Consider the following 15790-nt stretch of genomic DNA (forward strand, 5'->3'; position numbering starts at 1 on the left):
GCTTTCCCGTAACGGACTGTCACGGCTCGCGCTGTGGTGATTCGTCAAGCCTTTTCTCGTCGTCCTCGATATGGCGTGGAAATCATCCGGGGTGTGGAACAAGCCCATCGACAAACCGCAGAAAAATGAAGATGACTCAAGCTTTCCGGGACTCAAACCAAAGGGTCCCGAGGCCGCCCCCAAGTTGGAATATGAAGAGCTCCAGCAGAACGAGCTCATCGCCCTTGAAGCCATTTATGGAGAGGATTTCATGAGGCATGCAGAGACGCCGGGTGCCTGGAAGGTAATGAATACAACTATATCGTCCTGTCCTCAGTATAACAAGGTTTTACTGAATAGAGCGTGATGCTGACGCTCCAAACAGAAATCTGACCCCTCATTCGATGTTCGCATCAGAGCTTCATCAGATGAAGACTTTGCAGTTACGCTGAGCGTGGTGATGACTGCTACGTACCCTAGAAGCCCGCCGCTGCTAACACTGAAGAACACTGGCGACCTTCGCGAGGTCACTCTGTTCAAACTTCAAAAGTATCTCGAAACAGAGCCCAAGATCTTTGCTACCGAGGAGCAGGAGATGGTGGACCGTATCGTAGAGGGACTCAGAGACGTTCTCGAAGACGCGGCCCAGGCAAAGGCGAAGGGACTCGAGCTGCCTTCGTTGGAAGAGGAGAGAGCGGCCCACGAGGCCTCGTTGGCCAAGTTGGCCGAAGAACAGAAGCGGGCCGAGGAGCGCAAGAAGGAAGAGGAAAGCAAGGAGGAGGAGAGGGTTCTCGGTGGCTTGTTGCAGGTTGAATTAAAGCGTCAGAAAGAGAAAGCCAAGGAGACACGAAAAAAGAACCGCCCCAACGGAGGATTACCATCTCTCGACACAATGGACGGCCCCAACTGGCCCGAAAGTGGCCGCATTATCTTTGACAGACCTTGCCAGACCACCGACAAGACTGGAAATGCCATTTCCTTCCAGGCTGTCTTTGGAAAGTCTGAGATTGCCAAAGGTCCCGTCTCAACCGTCTTCTCCGTCTGGCCTCTCGTTGGCAGCGGACAGGAGTGCCCCAACTTGGCGCTCAAGGAGACCGTTCTTCGCCCGGCTTCAAAAGACACTGCGGTGTTCAAGAAGCAGATCCAGTCACTCGAGGGTCAGCTGGAAGCGCTCAAACAGGTGCGTCATCGCAACTTGCTCGAGGTCTTGGACTTCAAGGTAGAGCGCGAGAAAAACAATGTCGAGAAAGCGTCAGCAAGCCTCTGGACTGTCAATGTCCTCACGCCCAGTGCTGAGAAGGGATCATTAGCCGAGCTGCTCGATCTGGCTGGCCAATTGGACACCAGCAAAGTGCGTGCTTGGACACGGGATCTCTTGGATGCCCTGAACTTCCTGCACAACAAGTCTCTGGTGCATCAGGATATCCATGCCGGAAATGTTCTGCTCTTCCGGGAACAGACAGGAGAAGTCGTGCCGAAGTTATCAGACGCAGGCTACCAAAGGGAGTTACATAACATCTCCTCCAAAGGACAGGCGCCACTTGGGTTGAGCTCTGCAAAGTCTGCATATTGGCTGCCGCCAGAGACTGCAGCTTTATCGAAACAGCATTATACACAAAAGACGGATATGTGGGAGTTTGGCATCGTTTTTCTTCAAATGATATTTGGGCTTGACGTGCCTCAAAAATACCACTCACCCTCTGCTGTCTCCGACTCCATGTCTCTATCGCGGCCTCTGCAGGAGTTGGTGACTAGGTTCTTCAAACCGGACCCCAAGAAACGACCACGTGCTTTCGAACTCGGCTCCAGCGAGTTCCTCGCCACCGACGCGCCTGTGATTGTCGAGGATACCGCTTCAATTGCGTCCAATTACCACTCCGTAAACGCATTATCGCCAATACCTCCGAGATTGAGACGCGAGTCAACGAATAGAACTCTCACTTCGTCGAGATACCGGGAAGACTTCGACGAGGAAGGTCGACTCGGCAAAGGAGGATTCGGTGAGGTTGTCAAAGCTCGGAAGAAGCTGGATGGGCAGATCTATGCCATCAAGAAGATTAGCCAAAGGTCACAAGCAAGCTTGACAGAAATTCTGAAAGAAGTTCGTCTACTATCGCAGCTCAGTCACCCGGCTGTGGTGCGCTATTACAACACTTGGGTTGAGGAGATACCAGATCAGTCTGATACGGAGGGAGACACGTCCACGGAAGATCTGAACACGGAAGACTCTCGCGATACCATTTCACAGGACCCGGCGATTCACTTTGCAACCAGCACCGGCGGCCTGGATTTTATGTCTTCGAGCGGCTATCCCCAGGTGGAATTCGGCTACGATGATTCGGACGCCGAGGAAGAATCTGAAGAAGATGAGGAAGACGATGAAGAAGGCTCTGAGGAAGAAACTGATTCAGATGACGACGACAGCAGCCAGGCTGTCGGGAACGGCCCCAGGAGCAGGGAAATTCAGAGAAGAATCAAGCCCCAGCGATCTTTCCGAACCGTGTTGTATATTTCCATGGAGTACTGCGAAAAGAGGGTGAGTGTTCATACCACACAGAATACACTCCCTACGAAACCATCGGCGAGACTGACAGCAATAGACGTTACGTGATCTGATCACTCGAAAGCTATACCAAAACACGCCGGAAATATGGCGTCTTTTCCGTCAGGTTCTCGAAGGTCTGGCACATATCCACGGTCTAAGTATCGTCCATCGAGATCTCAAACCTGAAAATATCTTCATTGCTCACAGCAGTGATGGGACGGATAATGTCAAGATCGGAGACTTTGGATTGGCCACTAGCGGTCAGTTTGCGGTCGATCGGGCTCTTCCTAACGCCATGGAGTCGGACGATATTACCAGGAGTATCGGGACTACGTCGTATGCTGCGCCGGAAGTGCGCTCCGGGTCTAGCGGGATGTACAGCTCAAAAGTGGATGTAAGTCTCTAGCGCAAACTATGTTGTTTTGGTTTGGTGATCGTGTCGCTGACACTGTTTAGATGTACTCTCTGGGCATCATTTTCTTCGAGATGTGTTATCCCCCGATGTTGGGCATGCAAAGAGCAGAAGTTCTCGAGAAGCTCCGGCGACCAAGTCCCGAGCTCCCTGTGGATTTCAAGCCTGCCGAAAAGATACAGACGGATATCGTCCTGTCTCTCATCACCCACAATCCCAAAGAAAGGCCATCGAGTGCAGAATTGCTGCAAAGCGGTAAGCTTCCGGTGCAAATGGAAAGCGAGACCATCAGACGAACGTTGGCTGGTCTAGCCGACCCCAGCTCGCCTTACTACAAGAAGATGCTTTCGACGCTTTTCTCACGGCCCCTGGAGCAAGCTAAAGATTACGCTTGGGACATGCATGAGGCGAGTCCCAGCCAGGCAGACTTGCTCAACCAGAGCATCGTCAAGGAAACGCTGATTTCCATATTTCGCCGACACGGAGCTCTGGAATGTCAGCGCACTTGCCTCTACCCGCGGTCATCCCACTATGCAGAGAACGTCATGAGACTCCTGGACTCGAACGGTACCGTTTTGCAGCTGCCGTTTGATCTCACAATGGGCCACGCAAGGATGCTTGCCAAAGCCAGCGGGACTCCGGGCGTCCAGCGCACTTTCACTTTTGGCAATATTTTTCGTGATAAGGGTGATACCGGGCAACCCTATATGCTGGGCGAAGTTGACTTTGACATTGTCACGACCACCACCCTTGACATGGCACTGAAGGAGGCCGAGGTTCTCAAAGTGCTCGACGAAATCATTGCCACGTTTCCATCACTGTCTACGAGCCAGATGTGTTTTCATCTAGGACATTCCGACTTGCTGCAACTAATCTTTGACTATTGTCGCGTCGAGCATGGCTCCCGAAGGGCTGTAGCAGATGTTCTCAGCAAGCTCAATATTCATCACTGGTCCTGGCAGAAGATCAGAGCCCAGCTGCGTTCTCCCCTCGTAGGCCTTTCGGCAACCAGTGTCGATGAGTTGCAACGATTTGACTTTCGAGGTTTGCCGGCTTCCATTTCTATTACTTTGAGGCACATACTAACAGGATTCAGATACGCCGTCCAAGGCCTTCTCCAAGCTCAAGACACTATTTGAAGGCACTGACATGTATCAGCGAGCCTCGTCGACTTTGGCCCACCTAAGAGAGGTCTCGGAGTATGCCAAGCGACTTGGAGTCACAAGCAAGATCTATGTCACGCCATTGAACAGTCTGAAAGAAAGCTTCTATACCGGCGGCACTCTATTCTCCTGCCTCTACGACAAGAAGATGAAGGATGTGTTTGCCGCGGGTGGCAGATACGACAGCCTCATCAGGGAGAATCGTCCTAGGATTGGCAGCCATTACGAAGAGCGCCACGCGGTGGGATTCAACCTGTCGTGGGAGAAGCTTTCGAGGGCCCCAAAAACGAGCGGAAAAGCATTCCTCAAAAAGTCGGAAGAAGAGGGTCACAACATGTTTAGCAGCACGAAGAGAGTAAGTCATCGTTTTCCCTCCTGGTTGGTCTGGCTGCTCACAACAAGTCACAGTGCGATGCCCTCGTGGCCAGCTTCGACGCTGCCGTCCTGCGGTCTACGGGCATAGAGATCCTGCAGACTCTGTGGTCGCACAACATCAGCGCCGAGCTCGCGAGAGATGCGCGGTCCCCAGAAGACTTGCTCTCTCGCAACCGCGACGAGGGCTACTCCTGGGTCATCATCATCAAGCAAGACGCCATCCTCAAGGTCAAGACCATGGACAAGAAGGACACGCCGGACGTCGACATACCCATGGCGCAGCTCCTCTCATGGCTGCGCGCCGAGATCCGGGAGCGGGACTCCAAGGAGTCCAAGTCGGCGGCGATGGTCAAGTCGCGGGCCGGTGGCGGCGGGCAGCAGGCCGAGACCAACGCGACGATGGAGACGTACCACCACCAGGAGCAGGACGTGCGGGTGCTGGTGGCGGGGACGCGGAGCAAAAAGTTCAATCGCAGGACGGTCGTGGAGCAGGCGCAGGTGAGCGCGGCGAGCCTGGTGCGGTCGTTCCTCGACGGGCCGATCCTGGCCATCGAGACGACGGATCAGGTGATGGACCTCATCCGGGACACGTGCCTTTCGGACGGGGAGAGCTGGCGGCGGGTGGAGCACAGCGTCACGACGGCGGAGAAGAAGTACGTGAGGGAGATTCACGACATGTTGCTGAATTGGAAGTGGGCGTGGGAGAAGAAGAGCGGCAGCGGCGGCAGCGGCGGCAGCCGGCACGCATTTTTGTACAACTTCCGGACAGGGAATTGCATCTACTATGATTTGGGAGCATAGTCAGATGGGTAAGGTAGATGGGGCGAGCTTGTAACTTGCTGCCGCAAGATACAGAGAAATAAAGAAATGAAGAATCCCTGGAAGCTCAATTATTTTGTCCCTGATTCCTTTCCAAGGTCTTTTATCGGTTTTCTTCACCATTTCTACCGAGAGTTCGTACTCGAAGCACCGATTTCGTTCGAGTCTGCAAGAACAATCCCTTGGTGTAGGTCGTGGCGGTTCGTGGCGGTTGGCAGCGGTGGTGCCAAAACCAGCACAATGAACGGGAAAGCAGGGGTCCGATGCCGGGGCGGTAACTTGTGACGTGGGTTTCTGCGAGTTTGCATGGCTGGGTCGGGACGATCGGACCAAGGAGCATTGAGTTTATCTGGGGTTCGACTTGGTTTACCTACACTACTGTGACGCCTTTCTTGCGACATACCATGTATGTAAAGTAGGTAATAAGGATTTACGTGCCGGGTCGTTATGCGAGGACAGAGGCTCCCGGTCAGGTACCGAAACGGAAGTATTTTGGAGCGTTCGATCAGTTGATTTCCAACTTGTACGGATACCTTGATGGCATATTATAGAGGATGGATACTATGATAGATCTCGTATCATTTACAACTTTTTTTCCATACGAGTGTCCTTAGTCATCTTGGGCAGTCTTTGGAAACAGTAGCCAAGGTGGATGGGATACTCGAGGGAATCATGCGGTGTAAGTGCTGTGCTGGTACCTGATGTGGTGACAGGCTGAAATGCACAGACAACAAAGAGAAACCTGGCAGTGCCTGTGAGGTGCATGGCGAGTCCGGACCACCACCCCTTTGCAGTGTCAGAGTGTGTTGTTGGCTTGGAGTTGAAGACTGGAGGTGGCGGAGGCGAGGTCGAGTAAGCATACACAAAGATGACACAGCAATACTGATGGCAGAGCAGACAAGAGATTTTCCATTGCGAAAGGTTTGTTGGTGGCGGTATATTTGGCTGGCTGACTGACGCTTTCACTGGTGAAGTGACCTTTACATTGTTGTGCGAATACTTCGCAAAGTCCTCGAATGTCCAAGGACAATAAGACAAGGGCCAGAAGCAGAGGCACCCGACAGCGGCAGACAAGGAGTACTTACTCCGCAAGGTAGGGTGCTGGTACTGCTAGGGCCAAGGACAGACGACGGCTCTGAAGCTGGCCACGGATCCGAGACACTGCGTGACCTCCTTGAGGAGTCTAGCCATCTCGGGTGGTCCCTGGTCCCATGGTATCCCAAATCGTCCAGGCAGGGCAGTTTCCGGTCTACTAACCTTGCGGAGTACCTCATGGCAGGGAACCTTGATAAATTGCAAAGGGACCACCTCAGACTCTGGCTGGAATTGCTGCTTTCTAAATTTGAGACTATTTCTTTGCATCGCGACTTCCCGTTGTTCAGCTTTGTCCCCGGATGCCCTCTTCTTTTTCTCTCCCATCGCACACAGCACAAAATCTCTCTCCCTGGACCAGGCCTTTACCGCCGCTCCATTCCCCGTCTCATACTCTTACACACCCGAATCCCACCACCCACCAAATAGCCCCAGGTCTTCATACGTACGGGTCGGTCCTCCCGTCTCCCTTTATCTTATCGCCTGCCGCCCACTCCGAGTCAGGTCGGTGGTTTATCGAGTCATCCCCTTTCGCCCCTCCATACCCTCCATCCCACCTCATCGTCGCTTCCTTTCTCTGGTCACACGCCTCTTGTGAGAACTTGCGGTGCGCCTTCTTCACTGTCTGCCCACACGAGTGCCCTCCTTTTTCTACTGCTGCTCGTGCACACAATTGCATACTTGCATCGTATCAAATTCCGACATCTTCTTCTCTGCGACAAATCGATCTCATCGCTCCAACTTCATCCCACTCCCTCACGACTAAGTGGTTCTTTCCCGCATACTAATCACCGCCACCTTACCGTTACAAATACTCCAACATCATGGCGCAGAAGCGATTGATGAGTGAATATCAAACCCTGCAGAAGGAGAAATGGGTTCACATTGATGTCGACGAGCGGAATGTCTTGAACTGGAAGCTTGGCCTCATGGTCGTCAACCCTGACAGCGCCTTCAACGGAGGCTACCTCAAGGTTTGTTTGATCTTCCCTCCCCCAAATACACTGTAAAAGCACACGGCTTACTGAATTTTTCTAGGCCGAAATGACGTTTCCTCGAGACTACCCATACCAGCCTCCCACCTTCCGCTTCCTCAACAAGAATATCTGCCACCCAAACATCTACACCGACGGCAAGCTCTGCATCTCCATCCTCCACACTCCCGGCGAAGACGAGCAGTCTGGCGAGCAGGCCTGCGAGCGTTGGTCTCCTCTGCAGGGCGTCGAGTCGGTCTTGCGTTCTGTCCTGCTCCTTCTGGACGACCCTGAGATCAACTCTCCCGCCAACGTCGACGCAAGCGTTCTCTACCGTGACAACCGCGCCGAGTACCAGAAGAGAGCGCAAGATACGGTCGCGAAGTCCAAGAAGGACATTCCCGAGGGTGTGGTCTTCCCCACATCTGCTGATCTGGAGCCTGTGCCTCAGAAGCCCATCGACGACGACGCCTTCTGGAACGAGACGGACGACGAGGGCGACTTTGATTTGGGCGGCAGCGATAGCGACTTCGACATGGATCAGTACAACGAGGACGATGAAGACGAGGATGCGGACGACGATAAGCCTTGACTCCAACCCTCGAACATGGGAATCGACTCAGCACACACTTTTCTGCTCCAACTTGAACGTGCGACACCAAGAAATGCAAACAATTCCCGGCGGGCACTCTGACTTGGCGGCGGCGGCGGCGTTTGCGGTGGTCTGCTTTTCCATCTCTCACATTTCTTACATCCTTCTTTCTCTACACGCATGATAATGCATAGCGACGGCCCCGGGCGTTTTACCGGCTGTCAGCACGGCCTGCTTAGGCTAACACGGCGTCTTGGTTTCTTTTACGGGTTTGGCATCATTCAATGTCTGAGGAGGGCTTCTGGGAAGGGTTTCCACACAGGGATACGGGAGTTCATATTTGGCTCTGCAAAAGCAGAGATATCAGAAGGGGGCGGGATTCAGTAGTTTGGTGGCTGATTGGCAAACCAAGCAGCCAGAACAGCGTATGAGATACCGCACTTAGACCAATCAATGATTTTACAACTGAGCAACTGCAGAGTGCGCCACTGTGGGAAAATTTAGCAAAGCTCGATTATCTGAGAAAGTATACCGTACCTTTTGCGGGTAATAAGCAGACTTTCCCTGACGTTCTCGGCCAGTCTATCGCACCTTTACGTACCTACTCCGGTCACTTTCCATATGCCGCTCGTCGGTACAACATTCGCGACGACTGGGCCGGCAGTGGCCGTAAACGTGCACGCCGTTCCGATCCTTCAGCGCCGTAAGGGGCTTAAAGTGTAAATTTGCCCCGCTGACACCATCAGCATCCATGAGGGTTTTCAATGACCTCGTCTTACCTAACTTTCTACGAAGTAGATGGGTAACATCAGGAAGAAAGACCTATTGCCGACTACTCTCCTTTCTCTGAGTAGTTGAACCTAGAGCTCGATTTACATGTTTGCTTAATTGTATCCCAAAGGCTAGGTGCCTATGAGGGTAAAGAGTGATGGTGACGGTAGATGGTGGGGAAGTGTCTTTGTGCCGCTGCTACCTTGGGACGCACTGTCCACTAGAGCAATCGGCAGGACAGACAGCTCATGGGGCCTTCTCAGCACAGCTCTACGTACTTGCATCTGACGCCACTTCCACGTCCCTTAGGTACCATACCGAACGTGAGGTGTCCTGACCCCATCTGACGACAAGACGAACGGAGTGGAATTGCGAGTCCGCTGGCACTGCTTTCTCCCGTACTGTTACTGAGTGCTGCCTTCCGACCTTTCTTCCGCACCCTTACGGGCAGCATCACGCCTAGACCGGGTCGCCTCTACAGCACGTCGGGTCCTTTCCGTTTGGCACTACCCACACCTCCGAGCCTCTCTCTGGCAAAGCTACATGCGCCAGGTCACCTACGACTCCAGCCCGTCTTTCTCGATAGCCATGCGCAACTACCCTCAACCCTTCCACCACCGTCGCTTTTAATCGAACCATTCGCAACGAATCGATTCGACAACAATATTCTTGTCTGAGGGGTGGCTCTACAACATGGCGCCTGAACCCACGCCTGAGGATGTGGACAACTTCCTTGAGTTCTCGGGCCTTGACCCCGCCAGAGACCGTAATATCGTCATTACGGCACTCAAGGTGAGATGACGGCGGCTGTTAGACAAGCGCGATGCTCGTCCTGCTGCACAGAAGGGCTGACGTGGAGTACAGAGCAACAGCAATCGGGATGAGCTTGCGTCAGAGGTCTTGATAGATGGAGTCGACGTGGTATGTCGTGCCCTGGTCAAAGAGCGCTTCATCGCAGCTAACAGGGCTCCCAGTTCCGGAGGAAATATACATGGGACGACACAGCATTCGGAGCCAGTCGTGACGGGGAGCCGAACCACACGGGTATAGGTGCGTCTGGTCCTGCGCTCCAGCAGCTGGAGATATCGTGTTGCTGACTCTTGCTGGCCAGCTTTCAACATCGAGGCCCCCGACAATGCCGTCATACAAGGCGTTACGCCTCCACCCGACAACGGCTTCTACGGGCCTTCAGCAGGTGCTCCCTCACGACCTCCATCGAGAACAAACAACCGATCGCCGCTTGGTAGGATGATTGACTGGACGACCGGGGACCTTTCCGGTACTGCCTTCCCTGTTGTGTGGGGCTTTGGCTGACCATGGACATTAGGAGCTCCCAGTACTGCTGCGCAAGAAGAGGACGATTACAACAGGGCCATTCGAGACTCCCAGCGGGATGCAGACTACATACCTCAGGAAGCCGGCGTCACGGGCGGAAGCGCCGGCGCCCCGCACTTTGGACCTGCCAACAGGTCTGACTACGACTCGAATAGCTGGGCTATGGTGACGACGGCAACGAGCTCGTACCAAACGACAGTCGATGACGACCCCGCCCCTTCTGCGAGGAAGCGAGAAGATGACGCCCCGGCGTTTCTCGTGCAGAGAACCACGGCACGCACATCTAAGCACCATCTGGATTCCGTGTTGACAATTCTGCATGAGATTCCGCTTGCACGCAATATCTTACTGCAGGGTGGTGAACAAGCTGCCAGCTATGGCCACAACAGCGAATGGTGGAAAGGTCAACCGATTTACGCCCCTCACGTCCTGGCCGCCATGAACCAAGGCGACCTCCAGTGGGCTGACGACACGAAGCCGGACTTTCATGAGGAGATTCATCGTCTAATGGCTTTTTTGGACCTGACTGAGAGAAGCTACGGTTCTGTCGATTCCATGGCTGATCTGGTTCCCAAAACCAACTTCGCTACCGAGAGACAGTTCTTTGATACACTCGTCGAGAAGACCGATGCCGATGTCATCAAACCCCTGACGCACCTAGCATGCCCCATGTCTACAGATACCTTAGAGAGGACTCAGGACCCACACAGATTTGCGTTTTTGAACTTTGAGTTGACGAAGAGTCAATATGAAAAGACGACGTCTCTGTACGAAGCTTGGAACTGGATCGTGTGGCACGATGTCATGACGTGGCTGGAGCTCAATGCGGATACCGGAATGGTTGTCCTCGACGACATGGGCGAGGTCATGACAGTTGTTATCGATGGCGATGGCACGCCCGATAAGCTTGACATTCCCGAAGTGTGGTATCCAGAGCGCTATCTAGAGAGCCGGAAGGAAGAGGCAAAGGTCTGCCAGGAACACCTTGCGTGGGTGCATAGAATGCTCTACGAGGCCGAATCCAAGGAGTTCGAGCTCACTAAGTGGATTGATCCGAAGACCGACAAGGTCCACAACAAAGAGGAAATGCTGGAGAAGACAATCAAGGAGTATGAGAGCCACGTCAACTATCTGGACGGCCTGGGACGGTTCAGAGAGCTGCGAAAGTCAGACGACGATGAGCAAGGTACCCTTCGTCTAGAAGACGTGCCGTGTGTCTTGTCTGAAGGCGAGGAGGAGCTTTTCAAGAGCTCGCAAAAGGTGCTCCAGAGATGCAAGTGGCAGCTTGCTCAAGTCAGAGAAAAGCAACAGAGTACGTCGAGCTCAATGTTTACCACATGTTTATCGGCCACTAATAATGGAAGCAGAACTCAAGTGGGAACGTGAGAGGCTCGAGGAAAGGAAGCAGTATCTCAACACTATACTGACTGACCCCGACAAGCCAGGCTTGAGCAAGCCGTTCACTGGCAAGAAGTACCTCTTGAGGGGAATAGCAACGCAGCAAAACGTGACATATGTCTGCAAGCGAGCCGAGCCGACCCTCATTGACATTGATGAGACGCCGACTTTAGTAGACCAGTGGTGGCGGCTGTCTTATAGTGCGAAACAATACGCAAAGGCCGAGGTACGCGAAGCTGCAGCGTGTTTCTCTTCGGGACTCACTTGGATGCTGACTTGTTACAGAAATACACCTTCCAACAGGTGGTTGACGCAATCTACTTTGAGACTAAGAACCCGTTGCTCGTGTATGCCACAGAAGACGCAATCAATACGCCTGTGTCACCGCTTTCAGACGCCCTATTACGGTTCGCAAAGGCTGAGAACAAGATCTTCAGGCAAGAATTGAACCAGGAAACCACGGAGGAAGTGGCCAACTTGAGAAACACAAACATGTCGCCAATTTCGCCGTCCAAGAGGAAATACCGGTCAGGCAGCGTCGATTCTATGGCAACCAACCGAGCTTCATTGGGCAACAGCGATACAAACTCGCGCGCCGGGGACTTTGAGACGGATCCATTCGGCGACGGAGACGGCACCATGGACACGGAAATGACCGATCTGTCGACCAGGCAAAGTACTACAGGGACACAAAACTCGAGTCTAGCCCAGGTCATGTACTCTAGTGAGACCCAAGATAAGGCACGAGGAGGTTACGACATCAACGGGCCAGGCATGGGACAGGACGGCCTTTCGACCAGTGCTCCCACGGACGACGTCACAGAGATTAGTCGTACAGTGACGCCAGACGTAGACGTGGAAGAGCCAGCCAAGGGGCCCGAGATGCAGGAACGGAGCGGAAGCGGGGCCGGATCGCCATTCATGGCTAGACACTCGATTTATGGAACGGCACACGACCCCAGAGACGAGCAAAAGACGATAAAAATGATGGATATGGAGATTCCCGATGAGCATCAGTAGCTTGGGCACTAGAGAGCATCACAGGGGGGAAGGTTTGGTCTACACAGTGAGACTTGCAAAGGCATAACGATACAGGCAAAGCCTTGAGAGGTATGCAAAGCAGCAAGCTTGCATCTTTTGCTTCTCGGAGGCTCTGCAGCACAGCACAGCGCAACACGGCATTGACATGGTATGATGATGATGTATGCAATAGGCGATGAGATTATCAATCATTGGATACCCCATTGGCTCGGTTTATTTGATGCAAGCATGTGTACCTACCTACTATGTACCTAATTCATCAATGATCAATATTGTCATTGACGTAGGTGCCTTATCTTGTACTGCGTATGTCGGATAACTGCGTAGAAGGTTCTCGAAGCTTCTTATTCAACTAGGAGAATTGAGAGACGCTACAGGGATATAGTGGCTTGAAGCGGCACTCGAGCCACGGCATGAGCCTGACTCCGCTATTCCCGCACGGCAAGAGACCCCGCCATTTTCGTCATTGTCCATTTGCGACTGCTTCCCTGCTGCCCAAAGAGCTCCCTGGCCGATGATACTCGTCTGGAATGAAGGATATCATGAGCATAAGTACCTATCTCAGGACCCGGTTTACTAAAAGACTGGATAAGTACTACCTAGATGTAGAGGATTGTATGGATACTTTTGTGATCAGACAACCTCGAGACCAAGGGCCTGACTGGACGAGCCCCATCCAGCCTTTCTGCGCTCTTCCATCGAGGCAGTTCGAGTGAGATCACCCGATTCGACGCCCCGCCAGGTTTTGGGTCGCAAAGTCACAAGGGGACGGGGGTAACGGTGGTCGAGGCTCCCCCTCCTTCCTTCCTGCTCCCGCCAATCCCGTCCTCTTAGGCTCTCCCTTCCCACCCCCCTGCTCTTTGGGGCTGGGCTCCTCTCGAGAGAGAGACGGGCACCGAACCTTCCACAATCACGCCCTGTTTCTTCCATTGAAGACGGCCGGGGGTGCTTTTCTACCACTAGACGCTCTGGGCTCCCCTCGGTGACCCAGTCTTTCTTGGCTTTTTACCTTGCGCAGTAAGGACCAACTTTACCTTACGTCGAGGTACATATCACACACCGAGACCCAGACAGTCGGCTGCATCATCCAACCATTCTCTCCAATTCTTCTTTTCTTTAAAAAAAAACCACCAACCTTTTTTTTTTCTTTTGCAGTTCACTACCTACACGCACGTCGATTGACTGCGCAAGCAAAGCAACATTCAAGGATTCAGACATAAAGTCACCCCAAGTGACACACGAAAAGACAGAACATCAGCGAAGACAAGTGACAGTTTCGCTGCGATATCCACACTACTTTTACCCCTCCGTTTAATTGACTGGTCGACTTTTACACAACAATCACACGACAGTCTTGAACAATGGTGAAAGAAACTAAGCTGTACGATCAGCTGGGCGTCAAGCCCACGGCGACGCAAGATGAGATCAAAAAGGGTTATCGGTAAGTCACAATAGCCTTCCCTGAAACTTGTTTTTTGTCCTTTCGCCCTTTCTGCCCCTCACTTCTCTCTTACCCGTCGTTGCCCAACGGCGTGGCCCAATCGCCCTCTTTGCCTCCACACACGGCCATATCAGACCGTAGTATGCTAACCATCTCACGAACATAGGAAATCCGCACTAAAGTGGCACCCCGACAAGAACAAGGATAACCCAGACGCCGCCGAGAAGTTCAAAGAGTGCTCCCAGGCCTACGAGATCCTTTCCGATCCCGAGAAGCGCAAGACGTACGATGACTACGGTCTCGAGTTCCTACTCCGCGGAGGCGGCGCCCCTCCTCCAGATGCCGGTGGCGCCAACCCCTTCGCTGGGGGCGGCATGCCCGGTGGCTTCGACTTTGGAGGAGGAGGCATGCCGGGCGGCGGCGGCGCACGCACGTTCCGCTTCAGCACAGGAGGGGGCGGCAACGGGTTCAACTTCAGCTCGGCGGATGACGTTTTTGCCGAGTTCATGCGCTCTGGTGCTGGCGGTATGGGCGGTGGCGGCGGCGGCGGCGGCGCGGGCGGCATGGACGACTTTTCCGACATCTTTTCGACGTTTGGCGGTGCCGGCGGCCCGCGGGGTAGCAGATCATCGCGCATGCGCAGCAGCGGGTTCGGCGACTCGCGGGGGGCGAGGGAGGCGACGCCCGAGGTCACCACGGTGGAGCGGCCTCTCCCACTCACATTGGAGGAGCTGTTCCGTGGCGTGACGAAGAAGATGAAGATTAAGCGCAAGACCTTTGACGACACGGGCAAGAGGACGACGACTGATACGGTTCTCGAGGTGCCCATCAAGCCGGGTCTGAAGAAGGGAAGCAAGATCAAGTTCAAGGGCGTAGGCGACCAGGAAGAAGGCGGCCAGCAGGACCTACACTTTATTCTGGAAGAGGTACGTTAACAGGCACATTCCCGATGCGAAAACTAGAGATATGGCAGTACTAACAAATACTACAGAAAGCTCACCCGCTTTTCGTGCGCGAAGACAACGACCTGGTTCACACTGTCGAGTTGGACCTAAAGGAGGCCCTCACGGGCTGGAAGCGGACGGTGACGACGATCGACGGCAAGCAGCTGAACCTCGATAAGAACGGCCCCACACAGCCCGGCAGCTCCGATCGGTACCCCGGCCTAGGCATGCCCATTTCCAAGAAGCCTGGAACGAGGGGCGACTTTGTCATCAAGTACAATGTCAAGTTCCCCACGAGCTTAACACCGGCGCAGAAGCAGCAGTTGAAGGAGATTCTGTAAAGAGAACTCAGGAGTGAGGGATGGAGGGGCTTGCGGAGACGTTGCTAAGGCGACGCAGTTTGCGCCGGGGGTGTTTGCACCGTAAACAAGATGATCCTTTGGTTCGGCTGGCCGGTATGCTCATCATGAATAGGAGTTTGGGGCGTGGTTGGGTTTTCTGCTTTTACAAGGCCAAGGGTTGGCCTTTTCCTTTTTGCCCCTCTACGAGCATTGCGCATTTCATGAGCAGGCAACACGAGCTGAGTTGCTGGTGGAGAGGTGATGCCTGCGCAGAGGTACTTAGATATGAAATAATTCAAGCTTAAGACTATGTTGACACGTACTCAAGTGTCGTTATGATATTTGTGACTACAGCCTGACTGCTGGCACCAGGAAGTGACTTTTCGTTTAGTTGATGAGCTGTGACGACCGCCACAATCGTAATGGGGAAGAGCTGTCGTGGCAGAGGGGGTGAACGGCGGACACGATGGCGCGAGAAGCCAATGTCCAGGATTTAATATTGAGCTCTGAACATTGATCCTATTCAACATCTTGCAATAGATATCACCATGTTCTCTTCAGATGGTCG

General features: G+C 53.5%; 6 protein-coding genes across 6 annotated transcripts; all 6 read left to right on the forward strand.

Annotated features, from left to right (window-relative positions):
• Positions 1-70: 70 nt before the first annotated feature.
• Positions 71-5275, forward strand: CLUP02_08111 (uncharacterized protein; the record flags this gene model as incomplete). The annotated part of the gene is made up of 6 exons (XM_049287101.1): positions 71-283; positions 365-2515; positions 2580-2918; positions 2981-3980; positions 4033-4454; positions 4508-5275. 6 exons carry the CDS (start codon positions 71-73, stop codon positions 5273-5275), a joined length of 4893 nt encoding a protein of 1630 aa, XP_049144244.1.
• A 1412-nt stretch (positions 5276-6687) lies between these two features.
• Positions 6688-7173, forward strand: CLUP02_08112 (uncharacterized protein; the record flags this gene model as incomplete). Its single annotated transcript, XM_049287102.1, has 1 exon — positions 6688-7173. The coding sequence occupies one exon, from the start codon at positions 6688-6690 to the stop codon at positions 7171-7173; it is 486 nt and encodes a 161-aa protein (XP_049144245.1).
• Positions 7174-7209: 36 nt separating this feature from the next.
• On the forward strand, positions 7210-7951 carry CLUP02_08113 (ubiquitin-conjugating enzyme; the record flags this gene model as incomplete). The annotated part of the gene is made up of 2 exons (XM_049287103.1): positions 7210-7359; positions 7424-7951. The coding sequence occupies 2 exons, from the start codon at positions 7210-7212 to the stop codon at positions 7949-7951; spliced, it is 678 nt and encodes a 225-aa protein (XP_049144246.1).
• A 73-nt stretch (positions 7952-8024) lies between these two features.
• On the forward strand, positions 8025-9352 carry CLUP02_08114 (uncharacterized protein; the record flags this gene model as incomplete). Its single annotated transcript, XM_049287104.1, has 7 exons — positions 8025-8081; positions 8191-8376; positions 8431-8626; positions 8708-8753; positions 8893-8996; positions 9077-9190; positions 9246-9352. The coding sequence occupies 7 exons, from the start codon at positions 8025-8027 to the stop codon at positions 9350-9352; spliced, it is 810 nt and encodes a 269-aa protein (XP_049144247.1).
• A 63-nt stretch (positions 9353-9415) lies between these two features.
• On the forward strand, positions 9416-12475 carry CLUP02_08115 (ubiquitin interaction domain-containing protein; the record flags this gene model as incomplete). Its single annotated transcript, XM_049287105.1, has 7 exons — positions 9416-9514; positions 9587-9643; positions 9697-9772; positions 9834-10001; positions 10050-11369; positions 11425-11681; positions 11741-12475. The coding sequence occupies 7 exons, from the start codon at positions 9416-9418 to the stop codon at positions 12473-12475; spliced, it is 2712 nt and encodes a 903-aa protein (XP_049144248.1).
• Positions 12476-13857: 1382 nt separating this feature from the next.
• Positions 13858-15222, forward strand: CLUP02_08116 (psi1; the record flags this gene model as incomplete). Its single annotated transcript, XM_049287106.1, has 3 exons — positions 13858-13937; positions 14104-14863; positions 14929-15222. The coding sequence occupies 3 exons, from the start codon at positions 13858-13860 to the stop codon at positions 15220-15222; spliced, it is 1134 nt and encodes a 377-aa protein (XP_049144249.1).
• Between the last annotated feature and the right edge of the window lie 568 nt (positions 15223-15790).

The sequence above is a fragment of the Colletotrichum lupini genome, chromosome 4, assembly GCF_023278565.1.
Source record: "Colletotrichum lupini chromosome 4, complete sequence".
NCBI lineage: Eukaryota > Fungi > Ascomycota > Sordariomycetes > Glomerellales > Glomerellaceae > Colletotrichum > Colletotrichum lupini.